Source organism: Gopherus evgoodei, chromosome 4 (genome assembly GCF_007399415.2).
Source record: "Gopherus evgoodei ecotype Sinaloan lineage chromosome 4, rGopEvg1_v1.p, whole genome shotgun sequence".
Classification (NCBI taxonomy): Eukaryota; Metazoa; Chordata; order Testudines; family Testudinidae; genus Gopherus; species Gopherus evgoodei.
This window is the reverse complement of record NC_044325.1, coordinates 155,505,490-155,530,460: the sequence shown is the minus strand read 5'-3', so window position 1 is coordinate 155,530,460 and position 24,971 is coordinate 155,505,490. Positions and strand designations below refer to the sequence as shown.

General features: G+C 53.8%; 3 protein-coding genes across 3 annotated transcripts; 2 read left to right on the top strand and 1 right to left on the bottom strand.

Annotated features, from left to right (window-relative positions):
* Positions 1–1,357: 1,357 nt before the first annotated feature.
* On the bottom strand, positions 1,358–9,187 carry LOC115651334 (prostasin-like). The gene is made up of 6 exons (XM_030562266.1): positions 9,127–9,187; positions 8,648–8,810; positions 8,026–8,291; positions 3,050–3,225; positions 2,602–2,757; positions 1,358–1,390 (listed from the first exon to the last, which is right to left on the bottom strand). The coding sequence occupies exons 1-6, from the start codon at positions 9,185–9,187 to the stop codon at positions 1,358–1,360; spliced, it is 855 nt and encodes a 284-aa protein (XP_030418126.1).
* Positions 9,188–10,059: 872 nt separating this feature from the next.
* On the top strand, positions 10,060–15,886 carry LOC115651137 (serine protease 33-like). The gene is made up of 6 exons (XM_030562060.1): positions 10,060–10,123; positions 12,343–12,363; positions 12,643–12,805; positions 13,999–14,270; positions 15,244–15,413; positions 15,584–15,886. The coding sequence occupies exons 1-6, from the start codon at positions 10,060–10,062 to the stop codon at positions 15,884–15,886; spliced, it is 993 nt and encodes a 330-aa protein (XP_030417920.1).
* Positions 15,887–19,701: 3,815 nt separating this feature from the next.
* Positions 19,702–23,912, top strand: LOC115651333 (serine protease 33-like). The gene is made up of 6 exons (XM_030562265.1): positions 19,702–19,768; positions 20,745–20,765; positions 21,096–21,258; positions 22,419–22,690; positions 23,279–23,448; positions 23,619–23,912. The coding sequence occupies exons 1-6, from the start codon at positions 19,702–19,704 to the stop codon at positions 23,910–23,912; spliced, it is 987 nt and encodes a 328-aa protein (XP_030418125.1).
* The last annotated feature ends 1,059 nt before the right edge of the window (positions 23,913–24,971 follow it).

Genomic DNA, 24,971 nt, shown 5'->3' with positions numbered 1-24,971 from the left:
GACTGTTCCCAGCCCCTCAGCGGACTGGGGTTCAAGACCCCTATGACCTGACAGTTACCAGATATGGGTGGTATGTTCCCTTTGTAACAGACAGACTAGCAGGTAGGGCTTAGATGGAGGATTCCCTTTGTCAGGATCCCGCAACTCTGAACTCTGGGGTACAAATGTGGGGATCTGCATGAAAGACCCTGTAGCGGGGTGGTCACCCTGCTCTGGCCCTGAAGGGGTTAACACAGCACTGGGGAGCCAATAGGAGAAGCCGCCACAGCTGGGGCCATGCCAATCAGAGGCCCAGCTGGCCCTGATAAAAGGGCTGTGGGGCCAGGAGACAGAGGACTCTCTCTCCAGCCTTGGAGGGAGAAGGACCTGGCTGCCAGTGAGCTCAGGGAATGGAGCAGGGCTGGGGAGCTCCAGCCTGGTAAATTCTCAGGCCGTGGGCCTTGCTGAACGGGCCAAAACAGGCACTGGGGTTGCAGATGCTGCAGCCCAGTCTTAGACAGAGGCAGCTAGTCCTACTCTCTTGCTAATGATGAATGGCCTTTACAGTCTGCAGTTTATGCCAGTGAGTGGGGGGCTAGATGATGACTGGCAGTAGCCACTGAGACAAGGAGGGTAGAGGGTCCCCTGCGAGGGGAGACCCAGAGCATGATGAGGTTGCTGCTGGGAGCAGGCATTGGGATTGGGGAGGGACACAGGGGGCCAGAGGCAGATGAACCATCTGCCAGTAGAGGATGCTCTAAGCTGGAATGGAGCTAATTCCCAGGACAACAGCAAGAGGCACCATACCAGTGAGTCTCACTTTGCTACAGACCCCCTAAACTTATATTCTACCAGCTTAGGTTAAAAACTTCCCCAAGGCACAAATTCCTTTCCTTGTCCTTGGATGGTATTGCTGCCACCACCAAGTGATTTAAACAAACATTCAGGGAAGGGTAAGTTGGAGCCCTAATCCCCCCACTCCAAAAATATCCCCCCAAGCCTCTACACCCCCTTTCCTGGGCAGGCTTGAGAATAATATGCCAATGAATTGGTTAGCAAAGTGAGCACAGACCAGACCCTTTGTCTTCTGGACACTGAAAATCAATCAGGTTCTTAAAAGAAGAACTTTATTTATAAAGAAAAAGTAAAAGAATCACACCAACAAAATCAGGATGGAAAGTAACTTTACAGGGTAAATAAAAAGATTTAAAGCACAGGGGATTCCCCTCTGGCTCAGCTTCACAGCTACAGAAATAGGAATAAAACAACCTCTGTAGCATAGGAAAATTCACAAGCTAAACCAAAAGATAACCTAATGCATTTCCTTGCCTTACTTACAATTCCTGTGATTTTAAATGGATTATTCCAGATATATGTTTCAGGAGATGTTGTACCTGCTTGGGTTCTCCCTCTGCCCAGAGAGGGAACAACACAGAGAAAACACAAACAAAACCTTTCCCCCACCCAGCTTTGAAAGTATTTTCTTTCCTCATTGGTCCTTCTGGTCAGGTGTCAATTAGGTTAATTGACCTACTTAACCCCTTACAGGTAAGGCAGTTCAGAACAGCTGCCAAGAAGGGGTTTTATGCTACTCTTCTCTCTATATTTATGACACCCTTTCTAAGAGTCATGTGCTAGCTCTGCCATCACCCCCTATTCTCCCAGGCGCAAGCCTATTGCATCAGAGGCTTGATGGGGCAATGGGGCAGCAGCTGATGCAGCAGCACACATGGTAGTGAGGCTCTGAGGATGGAGGCCTTTGCAAGCCAATGCAGTGCCGGTGTCTTGGAGAGTGTTCAGGTGTATGGTGGGGAAACTGAGGCAGAGAAGGTGGAAAGGGAAAAACAGTCCAGAGAAGTGGAGCTTCAGAGGTAACAGGCCAGGGGAGATAATTAAAGGGAGTGAAGGAAAAGGAAATAACAGACCCTTCCTGAAAGCAGAGAGATTTTGGCACCCAGAAGAGGAGGGTAAAGAGGCTTTGAAGGAGGCCATGGGGTAGCTGGCAAAAAGCCCAAGAGATGGATTGGGGGGGCAGACAATGGAAGGGTAGAGGGACACAATTGGGCATTGAAACAGGTGGGAGAGGGAGGCTACGGCGTGTGTGTGTGTGTGTGTGTGTGTGTGTGTGTGTGTGTGTGTGTGTGTGTGTGTGTGTGTGTGTGTGTGTGTGTGTGTGTGTGTGTGTGTGTGTGTGTCCCTGCTCCCCCTGCTGGAGGAAATCAGGGCCCTTTTCACCCTGGTTACCATCAGCAGTGGTTGCACAGGCCCAGTTGGGATCCGGGCTGTGCACCCCTCAGAGGCAGTGGTGAACTGAACCCCCATCTGGAGGGGGCTTTGATGGGGGCCTGGAGGGATGCGCTGGGGCATGGGGGGTGCATTTCACAGGATCATGGGGACAGCTGCAGCTAGGAGAAGCATGGCAGGCAGAGCCGGCACTAGGCACAAGCAGACTAGGCAATGATTTAGGGCCCTGAGCAGCCCAAGGGGGCCCCCTATCCTCTTTGCCTGTTTTAGTGTAGTGTGGGTGGGGGAGGCCCCCAAAATATTCCTTAGGGCCCCCAATGGGCTAGCACCGGCACTGTTGGGCTGCATGACGGACATGCTATGCACGATGAAGGGTACGGTGGGGATGTAGCCCTGGATCCAGTCAGCGTAGGGGGGCAGCAGGATGTAGACCCCCGGGCGGTTGGGGCGTGCGCATTCCACGCCCCAGCTCACCACCCCGGCCAAGAGCCAGGCGCTGTCCCATTCGCAGACCAAGGGTCCCCCAGAGTCACCCTGCAGACAGCAGAACCATGGAGTCAATTCCTAGTGTGTCCCCTGGTGGCACCAGCTCTGATCCAGCCCCAGTGCTAGGGACTAGCTGGCTCAGGGGGGCAGGGAATGGGGTGTGGGGCCTTTCTCTTCTAGGGGGCACCAACTCTGATCCATCCCCAGGGTGGGGAACTGGCGGTCTCAGGGTGAGCTGGGAATGGGACACGGGGCCTGTTTCCTGCTGGGGGGCACTGGCTCTGATCTGGGATGACTTGGTGTGGGGGAGGGAGTCAGGGAGTAGGATACAGGGTCTCACCTGACACGCATCTTTCTCCCCTTGTGGATACCCTGCACAGATCATATCCTGCTTGATGGGATCAATCCCCTGAGGGTCGTCTGGGTATGAGCCGGTGTTGAAGAGGCTGTTGCAGGTGTCTCTGTCTATCAGGGGAACCTGCACCTCTTGCAGGGTTTTGGGGGCTGTCAGGCTCCCTGAGGACAGACAGACGAACAGGGCCGAGTCACCCCCATGGAGACAAGCCGGTGCACAGCTGCAGAGATCGATCCACGGAGCATTGCTGGACAGCTCATCCCCAGGCACTGATGGGACTCTGGCACCAGCACTGCTCTGTGCTGACCAGCAGGGGGAGCCCTTGACCCTCACACTTCCACAGGTTCCCAGGGGGCAAGTTGTGGGTCAGTCCAGCTCCCCACATTCCCACAGAACCATCATGGAATGGGAAAGGTCTCTCCCTGCCTCAGTTTCCACAGCTGTAAAATGGGGATAACAATCCTGACCTCCTTTGTAAAGTGCTTGGAGAGCTATGGGATGGACAGAACTCGGTATGAGCCCCTGATTTGTTATTACTAAAAGATCAAAGCCATAGCCTCACTTGCTTCCACTTCCCGCTTCGGGCATGAAACCGCCGGATGTTGGCATCACTGGAGATCCATGCATGGAGCCCTGGCACCAGCAAAATCCCAGGCCGCAGCAGGATGCGCAAAGCCGCCACAGACTCTCACCCAGTGCAAAATCAGGGACCGTAAACTAGGGGTGGAAATTGGAGGGTGCAAAACCAATGAAGGATGGCAGTGGAGACGGCACTAAACTCTCCAGATCAGTGGTTTTCAAAGTGCAGGTCATGACCCAGTACTGGGTGGCGGAATGGAAGGCACTGGGTCGCGGCGGCTCTGGTCAGCACCGCTGACCGGGCCGTTAAAAGTCCCATTGGGGGTGCTGCCCGGCTAAGGCAGGCAAGTCCCTACCTGTTCTGACACCGCGCTGTGCCCCGGAGGCGGCCAGCAGTGGGTCGGGATCCTAGGCGGAGGGGCCACGGGGCTCCATGTGCCACTCCACCCTGATCACCGGCTCCACACTCTGGCCATTGGGAGATGGGGGGGTGCCTGTGAGTGAGAGCTGCTTGCGTGCCTCCACCTGGACCTGCTGCTGGCCACTTCTGGGGAGCAGCGTGATCCCTGGTGCCAGGACAGGCAGGAAGCCTGCCTTGGCACCCCCCTGCACCGCTGACCGGGAGCTGCCCAAGGTAAACCTGCACCCCAACCCTCTGTGCCAATCCCCTGTCTCAGCCCTGAGCCATCCCAAATCCCTCATCCCCAGCTGCACCTCAGAGCCCTCACCCCTACCCCGGAGCCCTGACCCCTTCCTGCACCCCAAGCCTCTGTCCCAACCCTGAGCTCCCCCCAAATCCAGAGCCCCCTCCTGTACCCCAAATCCCTCATCCCTGGACCCACCTCAGAGTCTGGACACCCAGCCCAGAGCCCTGACCTCCTCCTACACCCCAACCTCCTGTCCCAGCCCTGAGCTCCCCCCAAACCCAGAGCCCCCTCCTGCACCCCAAATCCCTCATCCCTGGACCCACCTCAGAGTCTGGACACCCAGCCCAGAGACCTGACCCTCTCCCACACACCAACCCCCTGGCCCTGCCCAAAGCCACCTCCCACACTCTGAACCCCTCCTTCCTGGCCCCACCCCACTGCCCTCACCCCTGCACTCCAACCCTCTGTCCCAGCCCTCAGCCACTCCCACACCCCAAACCCCTCATCCCAGCTCCGTTGGGTCGTGGACATCAACAATTTTCTTGAACTAGGTCACCAGAAAAAAAATTAAAAACCCCTGCACTAGACCACTACAGCTCCAGGGTATGCATGCAGAGTGAAATTTGCAAAGCAAAAGCAGGCTTTCTCCAAATGCAGAATCAGTGGAGGTAAGATCCAAAAGGTAGAAATACCGGAGGCATACGCCAGCAGCACACTAGATGGCTGCAAATCCATCCATACAACGATCATGCGAGCAGCACCACAGCAGGACCTGCCAAGATACCGCAGAGTCACACTGGATGCATGACAGGGATAAAGCAGGGGTGGGAACTGGACGGGTGAAAGGAGACTCCAAAGCCCGAAGAGGAATGATGGTGGAAATTGGCTAGCAGTTGGCTCACCTGCTATGGATCGATGCACAGAACAGACATGCTAACAGGTTATCCAGCCACAGGAAGATGCACAAAACTAAAACAATCTCTCACCCAATGGAAGATTAGGGACTTTAAGGTTAGGGTTCAGGTTAGCGTTGGGGGTAAAGTATAGGTTATCTTCAGGTGTAGAGCATAACTGTTAAGTTGAAGGCCAAGGATAAGGGTTATTGGTGGGGGTACAGCAAGATTTAGTGTTTGTGTTAGGATTAAGGCAGGGGTAGACAAGGTGGCACGCGAACTGATTTTCAGTGGCACTCACACTGCCCAGGTCCTGGCCACCGGTCCAAGGGGCTCTGCATTTTAATTTAATTTTAAATGAAGCTTCTTAAACATTTTAAAAACCTTGTTTAGTTATATATTATAGACTTCTAGAAAGAGACCTTCTAAAAAGGTTAAAATGTATGACTTATGCAAAACCTTAAATTAGAGTGAATAAATGAAGACTCGGCACATCACTTCTGAAAGATTGCCGACATCTGCCTTAGAGACTAACACATTTATTTGGGCATAAGCTTTCGTGGGCTAAAACCCACTTCAGCAGATGCGTGGAGTTTAAAATACAGTAGAGAGGTATAAATACACAGCATATGAAAAGATGGGAGATGCCTTACCAAGTGGGGGCTCAGTGCTAACAAGCCAATTCAATTAAGGTGGAAGTGGGCTATTTTCAACAGCTGACAAGAAGGGAGGGGTTAAAAATCACTTTTGTAGTGCTAATGAGTTCAAATGAATCAAGGTGGCCCATTTCAAACAGCTGACAAGAACTCAAGTGCCACAAGGACTCCTTGTTGTTTTTTCAGGTGAACAGTTACGCTCACCCTACACCTAAAGATAACACTATGCCCTAACCCTAACCCCAGTAACTTTATGGTTCCTGGTCGTTTAGGCTTGGGAGAATTTGATTTTTTTTGATAATTTAGATCAGAGGTCGGCAGCTTTTCAGAAGTGCTGTGCCGAATCTTCATTTATTCACTCTGATTTAAGGTTTCGCGTAACAGTCATACATTTTAACCTTTTTAGAAGGTCTCTTTCTAGAAGTCTGTAATATATAACTAAACCAGGGGTAGGCACTTATGGCACGGGTGCTGAAGTCAACATGCGAGCTGATTTTCAGCGGCACTCACACTGCCCGGGTCCTGGCCACCAATCCAGGGGGCTCTGCATTTTAATTTAATTTTAAATTAAGCTTCTTAAACATTTTAAAAGCCTTATTTACTTTACATACAACAATAATTTAGTTATATATTATCGACTTCTAGAAAGAGACCTTCTAAAAAGGTTAAAATGTATGACTGGCGCACAAAACCTTAAATCAGAGTGAATAAATGAAGACTCAGCACAGCGCTTCTGAAAGGTTGCCGATCCCTGAACTAAACTATTGTTGTATGTAAAGTAAATAAGGGTTTTTAAATGTTTTAAGAAGCTTCATTTAAAATTAAATTAAAATGAAGAGCCCCCCGGACCAGTGGCCAGGACCCGGGCACTGTGAGTGCCACTGAAAATCCGCTCACATGCCGCCTTTGGCACCCGTGCTATAGGTTGCCTACCCCTGCTCTAAGGTGCCACAAGGACTCCTTGTTGCTTTTGCTGATACAGACTAACAAGGCTACCGCTCTGAAACCTGTTAACCTGAAGTTTAAGAAAGGGTTATTGGTAGGGGGTAAGGTTAGGGTAAGTGTTAGGATTACCCTAACACTTGTCCAAGGTTAAGGTTGTGTTAGGGTGAGAATTCAGCGGTAGGGTTGAGTTTAAGGGTTAGAGTCAGTGTCGAAAGTTAAGATTAGTGGTTAGGGTGAGGGTTAAATTTAAGGGCTAGGGTTAAGATCGAGGCTAAAGGTTAGGAGTAAGGGTTAGTGTATAGTTTTAGCTTTAGCAGTAGGGTGAGCATTTACATTAAATGTAGGGTTAATTTTTAGGGTTGGGGCTGGTGTCAGGGATATGTTTAGGGTTAAGGGTATATCGGGGTAGAGAGCTAGATTTTTATTTAGATTAGCATTGCAGTTAAAGTAAGGTTAGGAAGGATTAAGAGTATGGCAGGGGTATAATGCTAGATTTTGATTTACAGTTAGTGTTGCCGTTAAAATGTTAGGGATAGGGGTATAACAGGGTATAGCGCTAGATTTTGACTTACAGTTAGTAATGCCATTAACAGCAAGGTTAGGTTTATGGTTATGATTGACATTATAGCAGGGGTACAGTGCTAGATTTTGATTTAGGGCTAGCATTGTTGTTAACAGTAGGGATAGGGTTATGGGTTAGGGTTAAGCGTGTATCTGTGGTAAAATGTTAGTTTGATTTGGTGTTAGCATTGAAGTCAATAGTAGGGTTATGGTTAGGGTTAAGGGTATAGCAGGGGTATAGTGATAGATTTTGATTTAGGGTTAAGGTCAAGAGTTAAGTTTTCTGGTTAATAGCTAAGGATTAATAGGTTTAAGGATTATGTTGGAGATAAGGTTGTGTTAGGTTAGAATTAAGGGTTAAGGTTAAATTTAAAGATTAGATCAGGGACCATAAAAGTGAGGGTTGGGGTGGGAGTTAGATTATGGTGTTATCTTTAAGTGTAGGGTGATCATATCTGTTAATATGAATTTTAAGGATAAGGGTTATTGGCAAGGGAAAAGGAGAGGGGTAGGTTTAGTGTTGGGGTAGGGTTAAGGGTTAGGGGTTAAGGTTAAGATTATGGTAGAATTATGCCCCACAGCTGTTTTCCAGTCACCATCTGGGGGACCCCTAGAACCTCCTCGCCCATTAACCCCCAAAGTCCTACCATTTCCCAACAGCCTCCCATTCACCCTCTCACCTCCATAATGAGTGTCACCCCAGCCGGTCACCCAGCACTCCATGCCCGCGGGGAACTCCACAGAGGAGGCCGGAAGGCAGATGGGATGAATAACACTGTTGAAGTTCACAGGGGTTTCCAGCTCCACCAGCGCGATGTCACCGCTGGACCCGATATCAGTGTAGCTGGGGTGGCGGTAAATCTCCTTGATGGGAAAAGATACCAGACGTTCAGAGGGGTTCAGGAGCTGATATTCCCCTAGGTTCACATGATAGGCAGACTTGTCCCTGCAAGACACAAGAGGAATATAAAGGTGGTTCACCCAGCAATTAGATGCAGCCAACTCTGGGGTGGGGCCGTTGGGTACCAGCTGCATAATGACAACTGATGGGGATGGCTAGCCTGAGGCTGAGATGCAGCTGCCTCTGGGGCAGGGCAGCTGGGGAACAGCAGCCCATAACACCACACAGCTATGGCTCACCTGGCAATGAGATGCAGCCATCTCTGGGGTGGAACAGCTCGGTAATGGCTGTACAGTGACGCTGCAAGGGGATGGTTCACCTGGCACTGAGAAGCAGCTGCCTCTAGGACGTGGCAGTTGGGGAACAGCCGCACAGTGATGGTTCCCACCTGGGTTACTCACCCATCGAAGCAATGAGCTGCTGATACCACCCAGCTCTCAGCAATGAGGGACCCTCCACAGACGTGGTTGCTGCCTTCACGGATGCTGACTTGCCAGGGCCAGGACCCATTCTTGGCATCATTACCCCCCACAATGCGGGGAGATCCCTTTGGCTGCTCACAAGCTGAGGAGAAAAGTGGGGAGCAGAGTGAATAGAACCCAGGAGTCCTGACTCCCAGCCACTGCTGCTCTAACCCACTAGACCCCACTCCCCTCCCAGAGTTGGAGAGAAAACCCAGGAGTTCTGGCTCCCAGCCCCCCCTACTCTAACCCATTAGATGCCACTGCTCTCCCACACCCAGGGTTAGAACCCAGGAGTCCGGGCTCCTGGTGGCCTGGCACATAACCTCTATCCTGTCTTCTCTCCCCAACCTCTGTCTCCCCACCCATGAGGTCTCAATTCTAAGGGCTGTTTCCCAGATGTCCAGCCAACCACTCACCTTCCAGCAAGGGCAGCAGTCGAATGGCCAGCAGACAGCTTAGACCTCTGATGCCCCACATTTCTCCAGAGGCACCTGGCTCCAGTGGTGTCTGGGACAGAATCCTGAATGTGAAAGGGAAAGCTGAGGGGGGAGAAAATACAGATACCTCGGCAGTTTCGTAAACAGAGTTATAAAAATAAAGAGCAGGTGGTGAAAGGTGACAAAGGGAACGCCCCTTCCGAGAGCTGGGGAGAGAACCCAGGTGTCCTGGCTCCCAGCGTCCCCTCCTCTAGCCCACTAGACTTCATTCCCCTCACAGAGAGGGGCAGAGAACCCAAAAGTCCTGGCTTCCCCCCTGTTCTAATCCACCAGACCTCCCAGAGGTCATTCATTGGGGTATTTCCTGGTTTCATTCTCATGCCATTAAGCCTGAAACAGTTTCCTGTTCAAAGCAGATACAAGGTTTAATATTTAAACCCAGATGGAGTTGAATATGTATGTTAGCCATGAGCTCTGCTCAGTCCTGTCCCGCAGCCCCCTGCTATCCCAGCCCGGGGCTTCCAGTCATGTGATCTCCGGCTGGATCTATTCAATGACCCTTTGCTACTTCTATCTGGTCTCCTCACTTTGGTTGGTTCTTCCCCCACAGCCAGAAAGCCAGCCACTGCGTGTCTGTGCTCACCTGTTCAATACTGTTAATCCTATAGGACAGAAGTGGGGCCTAGTGGGTTGGAGAGGGGGGTGCTGGAATTCAGGACTCCTGGGTTCTATCCCAGCTTGGGGAGGGGCTGCCATCTGCACCTCTCAGAACTTACCTGCCTCATGGTTTTATTGCTCTCTTTATTAACGTGATACGTAGCCTGTAAATTGCAGCCAGTGACTTTGCCTTCCCGGTCTGGGCTTTGGTCGCAGCCCTCAGAGGAGTTGGCTGGAGTTGCGGGAGCCGGTATCATGGGTGTTCTCAGCTGCCCGCTGCCCGCTCTGATTCTGGTCCTCATGCTGCCCCTGCTGGAGGGTGAGTGCGGACTCTGTGGGGATCCTGGCATTTGACACCTGTGGGAGTGTGCAGGCATGAAGGATGAGGATTGGAAAGGACTAGAACAGGGATGGGGGGGGGACTGGGAGCCAGGACTCCTGGATTCTCTCCCCAGCTCTGGGAAGGGAGTGGGTTTCTGTCCCTCATACCTTCAAGCCCATAAGGAATGATTTGCTCTGTAGTAACCTGTGGCACTCCCTGCTGGAGGACTCTGTCCTCTGTGGGTTTAGAGAGGAAAAGGCCAAGGGTGGGGTTCTCAGCATTTACACTTGGCAGGGGAGGATGGAAGTGAGGGGTAGAGGAAAAGGGAGATGGTTTTGGATGGGCTGAATGAGGGTCTGCGGGAAGGTTAGGTGGTAGATTGCAAAGGAAGGACAGAGAGATGTAGGACTTAGGGGGCAGAGAGGGGATGGATAAATGGGGTTGGCGTGGATGTGTGGGGCATGGGGCAGGGAATAGCTCATTGAGGTTGAGCAGGGGATGCACAACCATGACTGAGAGAATGGGCCCTTCCCCCATCACCCATTGGGGGGAAGTTATGGGGCAGAGTACCTGGATTTAGGGTCCAGGCTGTCTGTGGAGAATCTCAGTCAGAGGGGAATAGCCTGTATCAGACTATGTCCCCCTACTTGCCCCACTTCCTGGGTGGTGAAATCCGAGGCCAGAGAACCACTCCTACCCCCGTGGGAGGAGGTTGGGGACCCATGGGAGACATGGGGGCAGGCTATGGCTGTCAGGGAACCTGGTGGAGTTGTGATGTAACTCTTCTGCCTCTCTGAGTTGGTAGCAACAAGGGCCAGGTTCAGTATCCAGGGGTTCCATTTCAATAACACAATGCAAAACCGGCTCGAGCCCCCACCCAGTGACCTGGGACAATTACATACCACCTCTTCCCCGGGCACCTCTAGGAGGCAATAACTCTCCTTTCGCAAGCACAGAGTCTGAGTGTAGCAAAATCCTTTTAATAAAGGAGAGAAACAATGTGGCATCACATTGAGAAAACACCACAAACAGGATTCATAACACAAACCATGAGCAAAAGACCCACCCCCAAGCTAGTTTGGTAGTGTCCTTTTCCCCTCAGGTTCTTAAGCCCAATCACCCCAAAGTCCAACAACCCAAAAGTCTCTGTCCTTGGTCAGTGCTGTCCCAGAGTTCAAAAGTTTATCTGCCGAGTTCTACACCCCACCCCCAACTGGGTGGAAATGGAGCAGGGGGAGAAAGGGGCACACGGGGTGTTAAGGGGCACCTTACGTGATCCAATGCCCACTGCCCCGCCTCTCTGTGGGGTTCTGCTGCCGCCTTCACCACAAGCCGCTCCACTCCACCAGCCGTCCCATGAGCTGCTCCTGCCGTCCCACAAACTTCTCCATTCTGCCCCACTTTGCTCCACTCGCCATCCCATGGGCTGCTCCAACCATCCCACAAATTGCTCTGCTCTGCCAGCTGCTTCAGACTCCTCCACTAATTAACACACACTCCGTGATCGCAACTTTTAGTGATTTCTGCTTGTAGTAGAAAAGCCCCAGTGCCCGTGCGCCTTTGGCCCAAAGTGAATTCAGCTCAGCAGCTTCTAGCTAGACCTGTAATGGAAGCAAAATTAGCTCTGCTGTTCAACAGCAGAGAGAGAAGAGAGTACAATTGGTGTGTCACGCCTCAAGCACGGCCCATATCATCAGAAACAAATACCTGCCCCCAACCTAATCTCAATTCACTGGGTTTTGGAACCCATGTCCGGAGAGTGCTACTTAGTTGATGCCGAGTCCCTCTGTCATAAAACAGTTCCACTGGCCTTGATTCACATAATCAGGTTAACAATACTTTATTCTTCCTGCCCCAATAACAGAGAAACTGGGGACCCCACAGCAGCCAAAGTGACCATTTGGGCTGCTGTGGGCTCACGCTAGATGGGGTGGGTGTGCCTATGCAAACAAGACCAGCCCCTGAAGTGCTTTTCCACAACTCACCAAAATTCAACACCAGATGTTAGGGTAAAGCTCATCCTGACTCTGCTTACAGTAAAAAGAGGAATTTCTGGGATCTGCCTGTGAAAATCATGTGTGTGTGTGTGTGTGTGTGTGTGTATGTGTCTGTGTGTCTGTGTGTGTATGTACCTGGGTGCAGCACTGCCCCCTGCTGGAGGGGTCTGGGCCGTGTGCAGTTTTCACTCCTGACTCATCCCTCTCTTTCTCTTCCAGGGGCTGCGGAGTTCCAGTCAAGTAAGAAATCTGGGCAATTTCTGTCCCCAGCTCTGGGAGGGGAGTGGGGGCTGGTGGGTTAGAGCAGGGGGGCTGGGAGCCAGGACTCCTGGGTTCCATCTCTGGCTCTGGGAGGGGAGTGGGGGCTGGTGGCTCAGAGGAGGGGGGGCTGGGAGCCAGGTCTCCTGGGTTCTCTGCCCGGCTCTGGGAGGGGAGTGGGGGCTGGTGGGTCAGAGGAGGGGGGGCTGGGAGCCAGGACTCCTGGGTTCTATTCGCACCCCTCCCCACTTTTCTCCCCAGCCTGCGGGCAGTCGGTGGCCTCCAGCCGCATTGTAGGAGGGCAGGATGCCGAGAACGGGGCTTGGCCCTGGCAGGCCAGCATCCGCTACAACGGCGTCCACATCTGCGGAGGGTCCCTCATCACAGGGGAATGGGTGGTGTCTGCGGCTCATTGCTTCAATCAGTGAGTTCGCCAGGCTTTTTCTTAGCTGTCCCACCCCAGAGGTGGCTGCATCTCAGAGCGGGCGGAGGGGAGGCATCCCTGTGTGGTCTCACTGTTCAGCTATAGCTCAGCTTTTAAACAATCCCCTGGAGGAACCCTTCAGTGTGCCAGGCCCCCGGGGGGTCCCACTCTGCCTTCGGGCTCAGCCCCATGGCCCCACCCGCTCTATGACTGAGCCTCTGGGCTCCAGGCCTCCTGCTTCAATTCATGAGCTCTGCCCAGCGAGTCCAAGGGAGACAGCCCTGGTGGAGGCTTGTCTGCTCTGCAGGGGCCAGTGCACCTCAGCCAGGATTTGCAGTGACGTCAGGCAGCGTTGTCAGACCAGGCTCTGGTTAATTAATCAACTGGACTACGACTCCAGGAAATCCTTAGGTTGGCCTAGAGAAACCACGGTGGAGATAGAGCCCATCTGGCCAAGCCAGCGCTCCCCAGCCTGCTCTGGGCTCCATTTCAGCCGCTGTCTCTCGGGGTACGTTTACCCTGCAATGTGAGACCCGTGGCACGGCCGCAGTTGGCCTGGGGCAGCTAGCCCAGGCTTCAAGACCCGGCACTGCAGGGTTTTTTAGTGCAGTGTAGACATATCCATTGTGCCTCTCCCAGAGGTGTAAGTAAGCCGGTCCAGTCCAGTCTGGTGTACCGGCAAGAGCCAGTGTGCCGTGCCGGACTGGACCAGCTTCACCAGGCTGGCGATTTAAAGGGCCTGGGGCTCCCTTAGCAGCCAGAGCCCCAGCCCTTTAAATCACCGCAGAGCCCTGCTGCTGCTACCCCAGGGCTCTGGCAGTGGGATTCGGGAGGCACTTTAAAGGACCAGGTAAATCACCACCTTAGCCCAGCTGCTGGAGCCCCGGGGTAGCAGTGGCAGGGCTCTGTCGGAGATTTAAATGGCCCAGAGCTCCACTGTGGTAGCAGCAGCCAGAGCCCTGGGCCCTTTAAATGGCACCTGAGCCCCCGGGCTCCCAGGTCTCACTTCACCACAGACTGTTCCCCAGCTGCCCCACCCCAGCGGTGGCTGCATCTCAGCCCTAGGCAAGCTATTCTATGTGATGTTTTGTGCAACTGGTCCCCAGATGCTCCACCCCAGAGGTGGCTGCATTTCTGCTCTGTGTTAGCAACTATCATAACAAACTTCTGCCCATTGTCTCCCCCTTTTCTAGGAGTCTGCCCCTCACTGGTTACTCTGTTTCCCTTGGGAGATTCCAGCTGAATATCCAGAATGCAAACACTTTCACCTCTGCTGTGTCTCAAGTCATAATCCACAGTGACTACAACCCCAGAAGCTTTGCCTCAGACATAGCCATGGTGCGCCTATGCACCCCTGTTCTGTACACTGCCTACATCCTCCCCGTCTGCCTTCCGGACCGCAATGATTCCATCGCGAATGGCACCCTATGCTGGGTCACCGGCTGGGGGGCTGTCCGGACGGGTGGTAAGATGCCTGGAGGGCCTGCGTGGGGTGCAGGGTCCCCCAAAGGTGACATGGGAGAAACCGTTGAGCCAGGGCTGTGTCTGCTGCTGGGGAGGGGAACCCCCAAAGGAGACATGGGAGAACCCTTGTGCCAGGGCTGTATCTGCTGCTGGGTGGGGGTCCCTCCAAGGAGACATGGGAGAACCCGTGCACCAGGGCTGTGTCTGCTGCTGGGATGGGTGGTCCTCCAAAGGAGACATAGGAGAAACCCTTGAGCCAGGGCTGTGTCTGCTGCTGGGGTGGGGAACCCCCAAAGGAGACATTGGAGAACCCTTGTGCCAGGGCTGTGTCTGCTGCTGGGGTGGGGGTCCCTCCAAGGAGACATGGGAGAAGCCATGCACCAGGGTTGTGTCTGCTGCTGGGATGGGTGGTCCCCCAAAGGAGACATAGGAGAAACACTTGAGCCAGGGCTGTGTCTACTGCTGGGGTGGGGGTCATCCAAAGGAGACATGGGAGAACCCTTGAGCCAGGGCTGTGTCTGCTGCTGGGGTGGGGAACCCCCAAAGGTGACATGGGAGAACCCGTGCACCAGGGCTGTATCTGCAGCATGAATCATGTCACCATCTAGCGGCCACAGCCCAAACAGGCAAAGCAAAGCCCAGCGGCTGCTGAAGAGACGAGATCGTCCAATGGGAGACAGGATGAGGCTGGGAGGGGAGTGGGGTCTAATGGTTAGAGCTGGGGGGCTGGGAGCCAGGACTCCTGGGTTCTATCTCCAGCTTGAGGAGGGAAGTGGGGTGTGCTGGGTTAGAGCGGGTTGGCTGGGAGCCAGGACCCCTCAAATGCTTAAAAACTCCTATTCTCACCTGACCTGCCTAGGTGGGCCCAGATGGGGCATCTCCATCTCTGCAGGGGAACAGACAGTCAGGGATGATCCTGCCCCGGGTGGAGATGGCTGAGGTGGGCCCTGATGAGGTGTATTTTTTCTCCACAGAAAGTCTCCCTGCTCCCCGCACTCTGCAGGAGGTTCAGGTCTCACTCATAGATGTCGAGACGTGCAATGACCTCTATAGCAAACCCATCACAGGGTTCCCGGGGTCGCATCCCATCAAAGACGGCATGGTGTGTGCTGGCTACCCCGAAGGAGGGAAGGACTCCTGCCAGGTGAATGGATTCAGGGACATCCCAGGAGATCCAGGGCTGCGATTGGAGGGGGCTATGGGTCGGGCTTGAGGGACATGGGCAGAGCTTGTGGGGGACTGGTATGTAGTCCTTTGGAACTGCAGGTCAGGACTGAGGGGAACCAGTCTAACTAATTATCCTTCTCTCTCTAGGGGGATTCTGGGGGACCCCTCGTTTGCTCGCAGGCTGGCTCCTGGTTCCTGATCGGCATCGTGAGCTGGGGAATTGAGTGTGGCCTCCCCTACCGTCCTGGGGTCTATACCCAGGTGTCAGCCTACTCTGACTGGATCCAGCAGCAGCTCCCCAGTGTGGAATTTGGGGTGGTTAATGTCACCATTAGCCCTCAGCCTAATGCCGGCTACGATCCAGCACCCACCCCCCTGCTTCTCGGCACCCTCCTGCTGGCCAGCGCTGCCCTAGGGATGGGGCCACCGTTTTCTAAGCTGCTAATTTAACAATCAACCTTGCCATGGAAAAGACAAGCCACCAGAATTACAACCCATGATTATAGGGCTGGGAGGGGAGTGGGATCTAGTGGGTTAGTGACTGGGGGAGGGGACTGGGTGTCAGGACTCCTGGGTTCTATCATTGGCTTTGGGAGGGAATTGAAATCTGGTGGGTTAGAGCAGGGGTTGGGAGCAGGACTCCTGGGTTCTTTCCTTGGCTCTGCCACAGACTCCCTGTGTGACCTTCAGCAAGTCCCAGGTCTCTCTGAGTCTCAGTTCCAGTAGATGTGAGAGGGGGAGAATAAACTTGCCTTGGTTTGTTTAGAAAGTGAGCCCTTCGGGGCAGGGACTGGCACCCACTGTGGGTCTGGGCAGTGCCAGCACAATGGGGCACTGATCTCAGTTGTAGTCTTTGCAACACCTGGTACAAAGGATTCCTGGCCCATGTTCAGGTGTCGTAGGTCCTACAGTAACACAGAGAATACTAGTAATAAACAAAATGTCTATCTGTCTAGACTGCATCTGTCTGTCTAGACTGTATATGCCTGGCTGTCTAGTTTGCCTTGTCTGTCTGTCAAAATTGTTACTGCTCCTCTGTCTAAATTCTGCCTGTCTAGGCTGTCTGTCTCTTAATATCAGAGGGGTAGCCGTGTTAGTCTGGATCTGTAAAAGCAGCAAAGAATCCTGTGGCACCTTACAGACTAACAGACGTATTGGAGCATGAGCTTTCGTGGGTGAATACCCACTTGGTTGGATGCATGTCTAGACTGTGTCTGTCTGTACCATCACCATCTGTCTATATTGTGTCTGTCTGTCTAGGATGGGTCCATCTCTCATTACCCACAATGATACAAAATAAATAACCCCAAGAATACTGTGAATTTCCTTGGGCTGTTCTATCCTTTGTGATTTACACAACAACGATAACACAAAGGACCCTGTGTGCAGTTCTGGTCTCCCATGTTTAAGAAGGATGAATTCAAACTGGAACAGGTCCAGAGACGGACTACTAGGATGATCCGAGGAATGGAAAACCTGTCTTATGAAAGGAGACTCAAAGAGCTTGGCTTGTTTAGCCTAGCCAAAAGAAGGCTGAGGGGGGATATGATTGCTCTTTATAAATATATCAGAGGGATTAATATCAGGGAGGGAGAGGAATTATTTAAGCTTAGTACCAACGTAGACACAAGAACAAATGGGTATAAACTGGACGCTAGGAAGTTTAGACTTGAAATTAGATGAAGTTTTCTAACCATTAGAGGAGTGAAGTTCTGGAACAGCCTTCCAAGGGGAGTAGTGGGGGCAAAAGAAATATCTGGCTTCAAGACTAAGCTTGATAAGTTTATGGAAGGGATGGTATGATGGGATAGCCTAATTTTGGCAATTAATTTGGCAATTGATCTTTGATTATCAGCAGGTAAGTATGCCCAGTGGTCGGTGATGGGATGTTAGATGGGTTGGGATCTGAGTTACTACAGAGAATTCTTTCCTGGGTGTCTGGCTGGTGAGTCTTACCCACATGCTCAGGGTTTAACTGATCACCATATTTGGGATCAGGAAGGAATTTTCCTCCAGGGCAGATTGGCAGAGGCCCTGGAGATTTTTCGCCTTCCTCTGCAGCATGAGGCACGGGTCACTTGCTGGAGGATTCTCTGCAGCTTGAAATCTTCAAATCACAATTTGAGGACTTGAGTAAGTCAGACATAGGTTAGGGGTTTGTTACAGGAGTGGATGAGTGAGATTCTGTGGCCTGCATTGTGCAGGAGGTCAGACAAGATGATCATAATGGTCCCTTCTGACCTTAAAGTCTATGAGTCTATGATACCCACACACCCCTGAGGTACACACACAGACACTCTGGAGTTTAGCCACACACACACACATGCAGACGCACACAGCAGAACCAGGCGAGTCCCCTTGGGGAGGCTTCCTTGTCATTTCTGGAGACATCCCCCCATTCTGCCCTGCCAGCAGCATCAAATTGTGGAAACACAAGGGGGAGGTGTCAGATGCATGGGACCCAGGAAAGACGTGAGGGGCCAGTACAGCTAGGACGGGGGCAGGCTGGATACAGGGAGAGTGCAAACAGTGGTCGGGGTAGAGGCCCAAGAAGCAGTTTCCCTAGAAGGGTGAGAAGAGGCAGGCGATGGGGCAACTGGCGGGTGACATTTCCTGGCCAGGCAGACAGCTGATACCAGGGATTGGGGTCACTGGAGCAGCTCACTGATCGCCTAGTCCCCTGCGGAAGCAGAGCTGGGAGCTGCAGTGCCATGTACAAGCAGGGTCTGAATGGGCTCTCCCCTGACAGCTAGGAGGGGGAGAGATGTCAGGAGCAAATTGTATTTACATGGCTACACCCACTCTGCCAAGGTATCCAGCAGACAGGAGCTGTGCTGCTCAAAGTGGCCAACTTTAGCCGCTGTTGGGATAGAAATCACTTTAGTAAGTACTGAATGCAGGGGTATTGACATGTTATCAATGTTGTTGCCCTTATTGTATGAATAAAGGGGAGCAGAACCGTGCTTAACCTGTCCCAGATGAGGGGACCACCCTCCGCTGAAAGGACCTCATTAAGCCAGGGGCTCGAATGCCAAAGCCCTGTGAAAGTAAAAGGGGTAGGGACAGGTGTCCCCGCTAGGAGGTGCAGTTTCTCCCTCCATGTTCTCAGTCTAGCTTAACCTGTTCCTCCTTACTGTTCAAAGTTCATTAGGAGCCTTTTGTTATTTTAAAGTGCTCAAATGAGAGCTGAAATCACGGGCAGTGGGGCAGTGTGTTTGTCCAGCCTGCAAAGAGCTGCAATCCCTAAGAGATTGACCTGCAGAGGTCACAGCCGAGAGGCAGGTGGCAGCAGAAGGTGACTGACAGTCAGCTGGGGGGCGAGTGACTGGCGGGGTGGCCGAAGGAGAGGAACAGCAGCTGGCAAGGCAGCCAGCCAGAGAGAGGACTCAGATGGCAGAGCAAGCTCGGTACCTTCTTCCCCGGGTGGGAGGTGAACTCCCACAGATGCACCTCTGAATCCTGGGTCCTCTCTGACCAAGGACAACTACGGTGAGTGGGGTGTGGTGAGGGAGCAAAGCGGGGCACAGTAAAGGAACTTTGGGTTGAAGAACGTGAGGCGGAAGGCACTGCCCCATGCAGTCTGGGGTGGGCATCCTGCTCATGCCTTTATGATTATGAATCCTGCTTGTGGCATTTTCCCTAATTAATGTCAGGAGATTTCTCTCCTTTCATTAGAAGTTTCTTTTCTACACCCAGACTGGGTGCTTGTGAGTGAGGGACTGTTGCCTCTCAGAGGCGCCCAGGAGTGGAGCGTAAATGTCCCAGGTCACTGGCTGGTGGCTCAAGCCGGTTCGGTGTTGTATCGTTGAAAAGGAACCCTACATACTGAACCCGACCCCGGTTGCTGCTGGCTCCAGCTGGCAGAACCATTACACATGAGAGCACCCTGTGAACCCATAACCATCCTTTTCCTACGACCCATGCGGCAAAGTGGGGGGCTGGGAGCCAGGACGCCTGGGTCCTATGGGAGAGGAGTAGAGGCTAGCAGGTTGCATTCCTGGGCTCACTTGCAAGAAGAGTGTGGTCTACTAGGTTAGAGAGATGGGAGCGGGGCTGGGAGTCAGGACGCCTGGGTTCTATCCCAACTCTGGGCGGAGGGAGCTGCCATCAGCACCTCTCATGAACTTACCTGCCTTGTGGTTTTATAGCTCTGTTTGTGAATGTGACGTGTAGCTTGTAAATTGCAGCCAGTGACTTTCCCTTCCCGGTCTGGGTTTTGGTCCCAGCCCTCGGAGGAGCCAGCTGGAGTTGCGGGAGACGGTATCATGGGTGTTCTCAGCTGCCCGCTGTCCACCCTGCTGCTGCTCCAGCTGCTGCTGCAACTGCTGGAGGGTCAGTGAGGGGTCTGCTGAGGTCCTGACCTTGGGAATCTGCTGGGATGAGGATTGGAAAGGGACAGAACAGGGACTGTGGGGATGGAGAGTGGGGGCTAGTGGGTTAGAGAAGGTGGTGCTGGGAGCCAGGACACCTGGGGTCTATCCCAGCTCTGAGAGGGGAGTGGGGCCTGGTGGGTTAGAGCAGGAGGGAGGGGATGGAAACCAGGACTCCTGGGTTCCATCTCCAGCTCTTGGAAGGGAGTGGGTTTCTGTCTCTCACGCCTTCAAGTACAACTGGACTGGAACTGTCCATGAGGAATTACTCCCTCTGCCAAACTTTTGGCACTCCCTGCAGGAGGACTCTGCCCTCTGTAGGTTTCAGGAGGAAAAGGCCAGGGGTGGAGTTCTCAGCACCGGGCAGGATGAATATGGGAAAGGGGAGAAGGTTTTGGGGGGGCAGGTTGAGGGCCTGTGGGAAGGGTAGGTTGTAGGTGGCAAAGGAAGGGGAGAGAGATGTAGGGCTTAGGGAGCAGAGAGGGGATGGATAAGTGGGGCTGGGGTGGATGTGTGGGGCAGAGAATAGCTCATCCAAGTTGAGCAGGGGATGCACAACCTGGCTGAGAGAATGGGCCCTTCCCCCGGCATCCACAGGGGGAAGTTATGGGGCAGAGACCCTGGATCTAGGTTCTGGACTGTCTGTGGAGAATCTCAGCCAGAGGGGGAAAGCCTGTATCAGACTATGTCCCCCTACATACCTCACTTCCTGGGGTGGGGGTCACACCCCAGGCCAGAGAACCGCTCCCACCCCATGGGAGAGGGTCAGGGCAGGCCATGGGGGAAAAGGGGCCAGGAAGGGTTGTGCGAGGAGAAATTTCTGGGATCTGCTTGTGGAAATCGTGTGTGTGCATGTGGCTGCAGCGCTGCCCCCTGCTGGAGGGGTCTGGGCCGTGTGCAGTTTTCACTCCTGACTCATCCCTTTCTTTCTCTTCCAGGGGCTGCGGAGTTCCAGTCAAGTAAGAAATCTGGGCAATTTCTGTCCCCAGCTCTGGGAGGGGAGTGGGGTCTAGTGGTTAGAGCAGAGGGTCTGGGAGCCAGGACTCTTGGGTTCTCTCCCTGGCTCTGGGGGGGAGTGGGGGCTGGTGGGTTAGAGCAGGGGGGGCTGGGAGCCAGGACTCCTGGGTTCTCTCCCCAGCTCTGGGAGGAGGGTGGGGGCTGGGAGCCAGGACTCCTGGGTTCCATCTCTGGCTCTGAGAGGGGAGTGGGGGCTGGTGGGTCAGAGGAGGGGGGGCTGGGAGCCAGGACTCCTGAGTTCTATTCACACCCCTCCCCACTTTTCTCCCCAGCCTGCGGGCAGTCGGTGGCCTCCAGCCGCATTGTAGGAGGGCAGGATGCCGAGAACGGGGCTTGGCCCTGGCAGGCCAGCATCCGCTACAAAGGAGTCCACATCTGCGGAGGGTCCCTCATCACAGGGGAATGGGTGGTGTCTGCGGCTCATTGCTTCAGTCTGTGAGTGCCCCCAACCTGTTCCCTAGTCGTCCCACCCCAGAGGTGGCTGCATCTCAGAGTGGGAGGAGGGGGAGGCATCACCATGCAGCTATAGCCCAGGTTTTAAACAATCCCCTGGAGGAAACCTTCAGTGTGCCAGGCCCCCGGGGGGTCCCACTCTGCCTTCGGGCTCGGCCCCGTGGCCCCACCCGCTCCATGACTGAGCCTCTGGGCTCCAGGCCTCCTGCTTCAATTCATGAGCTCTGCCCAGCGAGTCCAAGGGAGACAGCCCTGGTGGAGGCTTGTCTGCTCTGCAGGGGCCAGTGCACCTCAGCCAGGATTTGCAGTGACGTCAGGCAGCGTTGTCAGACCAGGCTCTGGTTAATTAATCAACTGGACTACGACTCCAGGAAATCCTTAGGTTGGCCTAGAGAAACCACGGTGGAGATAGAGCCCATCTGGCCAAGCCAGCGCTCCCCAGCCTGCTCTGGGCTCCATTTCAGCCGCTGTCTCTCGGGGTATGTTTACCCTGCAATGAGAGCCCCGTGGCACGGCCGCAGTTGGCCTGGGGCAGCTAGCCTGGGCTTCAAGTCTGGCACCGCAGGGTTTTTTAGTGCAGTGTAGACGTATCCATTGTGCCTCTCTCAAACCTTATCCTCCAGCTGTCAGCTCTCAGTCCTTTCTTCTCGGCTACCTTCTGCTCAGCTTCCCTGTGGAGACGCGGAAGGAATCCAACTTCCTCCAGGCCTTTGGCTGCTGGGTCTCAATGTTCTGGCCACTGCGCTTTTCATTCTCTTCTCATCTTCCCCAGTGGTATGTGGTCGGCCTCAGGCGGCCCTGTAAGGACCTCTTCAGTCCACACCAGAGAGCAATGTAACATAACCCCTCTGCCCAGTTCCCTGTGCTGCCCCACTGAGAGACTTAACAGTTTTGCACCCAATAGGGAAACTGAGGCACGTAGCGGCTTAATAAAAATATTACAGAAAAGTCCCACTTCACCACAGGCTGTTCCCCAGCTGCCCCACTCCAGCGGTGGCTGCATCTCAGCCCTAGGCAAGCTATTCTATGTGGTGTTTTGTGCAACTGTTCCCCAGATGCTCCACCCCAGAGGTGGCTGCATTTCTGCTCTGTGATAGCAACTATCATAACAAACTTCTGCCCAATGTCTCCCCCTTTTCTAGGAGTCTGCCCCTCACTGGTTACTCTGTTTCCCTTGGGAAATTCCAGCTGAATATCCAGAATGCAAACACCTTCACCTCTGCTGTGTCACAAGTCATAATCCACAGTGACTACAACCCCAGCAGCTTTGCCTCAGACATAGCCCTGGTGCGCCTATGCACCCCTGTTCTGTACACTGCCTACATCCTCCCCATCTGCCTTCCGGACCGCAATGATTCCATCGCGAATGGCACCCTATGCTGGGTCACCGGCTGGGGGGACATCCGGACGGGTGGTAAGACGCCTGGAGGGCCTGCGTGGGGTGCGGGGTCCCCCAAAGGTGACATGGGAGAACCCTTGCACCAGGGCTGTGTCTGCTGCTGGGGTGGGGGTCCCCCAAAGGTGACATGGGAGAACCCTTGCACCAGGGCTGTGTCTGCTGCTGGGGTGGGGGTCCCCCAAAGGTGACATGGGAGAACCCTTGCACCAGGGCTGTATCTGCAGCATGAGTCTTGTCACCATCTAGCAGCCACAGCCCAAACAGGCAAAGCAAAGCCCAGGGGCTGCTGAAGAGACGAGATCGTCCAATGGGAGACAGGATGAGGCTGGGAGGGGAGTGGGGTCTAATGGTTAGAGCTGGGGGGGCTGGGAGCCAGGACTCCTGGGTTCTATCTCCAGTTTGGGGAGGGAAGTGGGGTTAGAGCGGGTTGGCTGGGAGCCAGGACCCCTCAAATGCTTAAAAACTCCTATTCTCACCTGACCTGCCTAGGTGGGCCCAGATGGGGCAGCTCCACTCTGCAGGGGAACAGACAGTCAGGGATGATCCTGCCCCGGGTGGAGATGGCTGAGGTGGGCCCTGATGAGGTGTATTTTTTCTCCACAGAAAGTCTCCCTGCTCCCCGCACTCTGCAGGAGGTTCAGGTCTCACTCATAGATGTCGAGACGTGCAATGACCTCTATAGCAAACCCATCACAGGGTCCCCGGGGTCGCGTCCCATCAAAGACGGCATGGTGTGCGCTGGCTACCCCGAAGGAGGGAAGGACTCCTGCCAGGTGAATGGATTCAGGGACATCCCAGGAGATCCAGGGCTGCGATTGGAGGGGACTGCGGGTCGGGCTTGAGGGACACGGGCAGAGCTGGTGGGAGTCAGGTATGTAGTCCCTCGGGGTTGCAGATAGGGATTGCAGGGCCCTGGTCTAACTGGTTCTTCTTCGCTCTCTAGGGGGATTCTGGAGGACCCCTCGTTTGCTCGCAGGCTGGCTCCTGGTTCCTAATCGGCATCGTGAGCTGGGGAGACGGCTGTGCCCTCCCCTACCGTCCTGGGGTCTATACTCAGGTCTCGGCCTACTCCGACTGGATCCAGCAGCAGCTCCCCAGTGTGGAATCCGGGGTGGTGAATGTCACCATTAGGAGTCATCCCAACACCAGCTACACTCCAGTGCCCACCCTTCTGCTTCTCGGCACCCTCCTGCTGGCCAGCGCTGCCCCTGGGATGGGGCCACTGCTTGGTTTCTGAGCTGCTAATTTAACAACCAGCCCTGCCATGGAGGAGACAAGGCGTGATGATGGGGCTGGGAGGGGAGTGGGGTCTAATGGGTTAGCACAGGGGGAGCTGGGAGCCCAGACTCCTGGGTTCTCTTCCCAGCTCTGGGAGGGGAGTGGGGTCTGGGTTGGAGTGGGGGGGGCTGAGAGCCAGGACTCCTGGTTTCTATCTCTGGCTCAACAGATTCCCTGTGTGACCTTGAGCGTCTCTCAGAGTCTCCTGTTCCTTAGGTGTAAAAGCAGGAGAATGAACCTGCGTTTGTTTGAACCAGGTGTCCTGACAACAATTTTTTTGGTGGCCTCAGAGTGCGGCCACCAAATCTTGCTAGTGGCTGCTCTGACATTTTTTCCTAAAATACTTAATTTATTTTAAGAAAAACAAATAAATCTGCACAGATCCATGTCCAAATCATTGTCATTTATTTACGTAGGAGTTGTTTTGTGGTTGTTAGTGTGTTTTGGTTTTTTTTTTGCAGACTCAATAATAAAATTAATGTAGAGATGTCTCTTCTTTCCGCCCCGCCCCCCCCATCTCCTCCCAGGTTGCTGGTGGCCATATGCAGCCACGGTGGCCACATTTGAGAAATGCTGGTTTGAGTTGTGAGCCCTTCGGGGCAGGGACTGGCTCCCACGGTGGGTCTGGGCAGCGCCTGGCACCACAAGGCCTTGATCTGGGCTGGAGTCTGGGCAGCACCTGGTACAATGGACACCTGGCCCATGTTGGGGTGTCACATGTCCCACAATAATACAGAGAATACTAGTAACAAAATATATGTCTGCCTCAGCTGCATCGGTCTGTGTCAATTATGTACGCCCACTTGTCGAGATTGCGTCTGGCTGTCAAGATGGTGTCTGCCCCTCTGTCTAAATTCTGCCTGTCTAGGCTGGCGATCTCTTAATGGGTGCGATCCAACTATCTGTCTCTGTTGTGTCTGGCTGGCTGTTTAGATTGTGTCTATCTAGATTGTGTCTGTCTGTACTGTCTCCATCTGTCTATATTGTGTCTGTCTGTTTGGGATGGGTCTATCACTCA

Excerpts from the sequence above, each read along its gene's own strand:
- LOC115651333 (XM_030562265.1), top strand. The coding sequence starts at position 19,702 with ATGGGTGTTCTCAGCTGCCCGCTGTCCACCCTGCTGCTGCTCCAGCTG. Across the intron at positions 22,691-23,278 it reads GGGGGACATCCGGACGGGTG|AAAGTCTCCCTGCTCCCCGC; the intron begins GTAAGACGCCTG and ends TTTTCTCCACAG. Across the intron at positions 23,449-23,618 it reads GAGGGAAGGACTCCTGCCAG|GGGGATTCTGGAGGACCCCT; the intron begins GTGAATGGATTC and ends TTCGCTCTCTAG.
- LOC115651137 (XM_030562060.1), top strand. The coding sequence starts at position 10,060 with ATGGGTGTTCTCAGCTGCCCGCTGCCCGCTCTGATTCTGGTCCTCATG. Across the intron at positions 10,124-12,342 it reads CATGCTGCCCCTGCTGGAGG|GGGCTGCGGAGTTCCAGTCA; the intron begins GTGAGTGCGGAC and ends TTTCTCTTCCAG. Across the intron at positions 12,806-13,998 it reads GCGGCTCATTGCTTCAATCA|GAGTCTGCCCCTCACTGGTT; the intron begins GTGAGTTCGCCA and ends CCCCTTTTCTAG.
- LOC115651334 (XM_030562266.1), bottom strand. The coding sequence starts at position 9,187 with ATGTGGGGCATCAGAGGTCTAAGCTGTCTGCTGGCCATTCGACTGCTG. Across the intron at positions 8,811-9,126 it reads ACTGCTGCCCTTGCTGGAAG|CTTGTGAGCAGCCAAAGGGA; the intron begins GTGAGTGGTTGG and ends TTTTCTCCTCAG. Across the intron at positions 3,226-8,025 it reads GGGTGACACTCATTATGGAG|GGAGCCTGACAGCCCCCAAA; the intron begins GTGAGAGGGTGA and ends GTCTGTCCTCAG.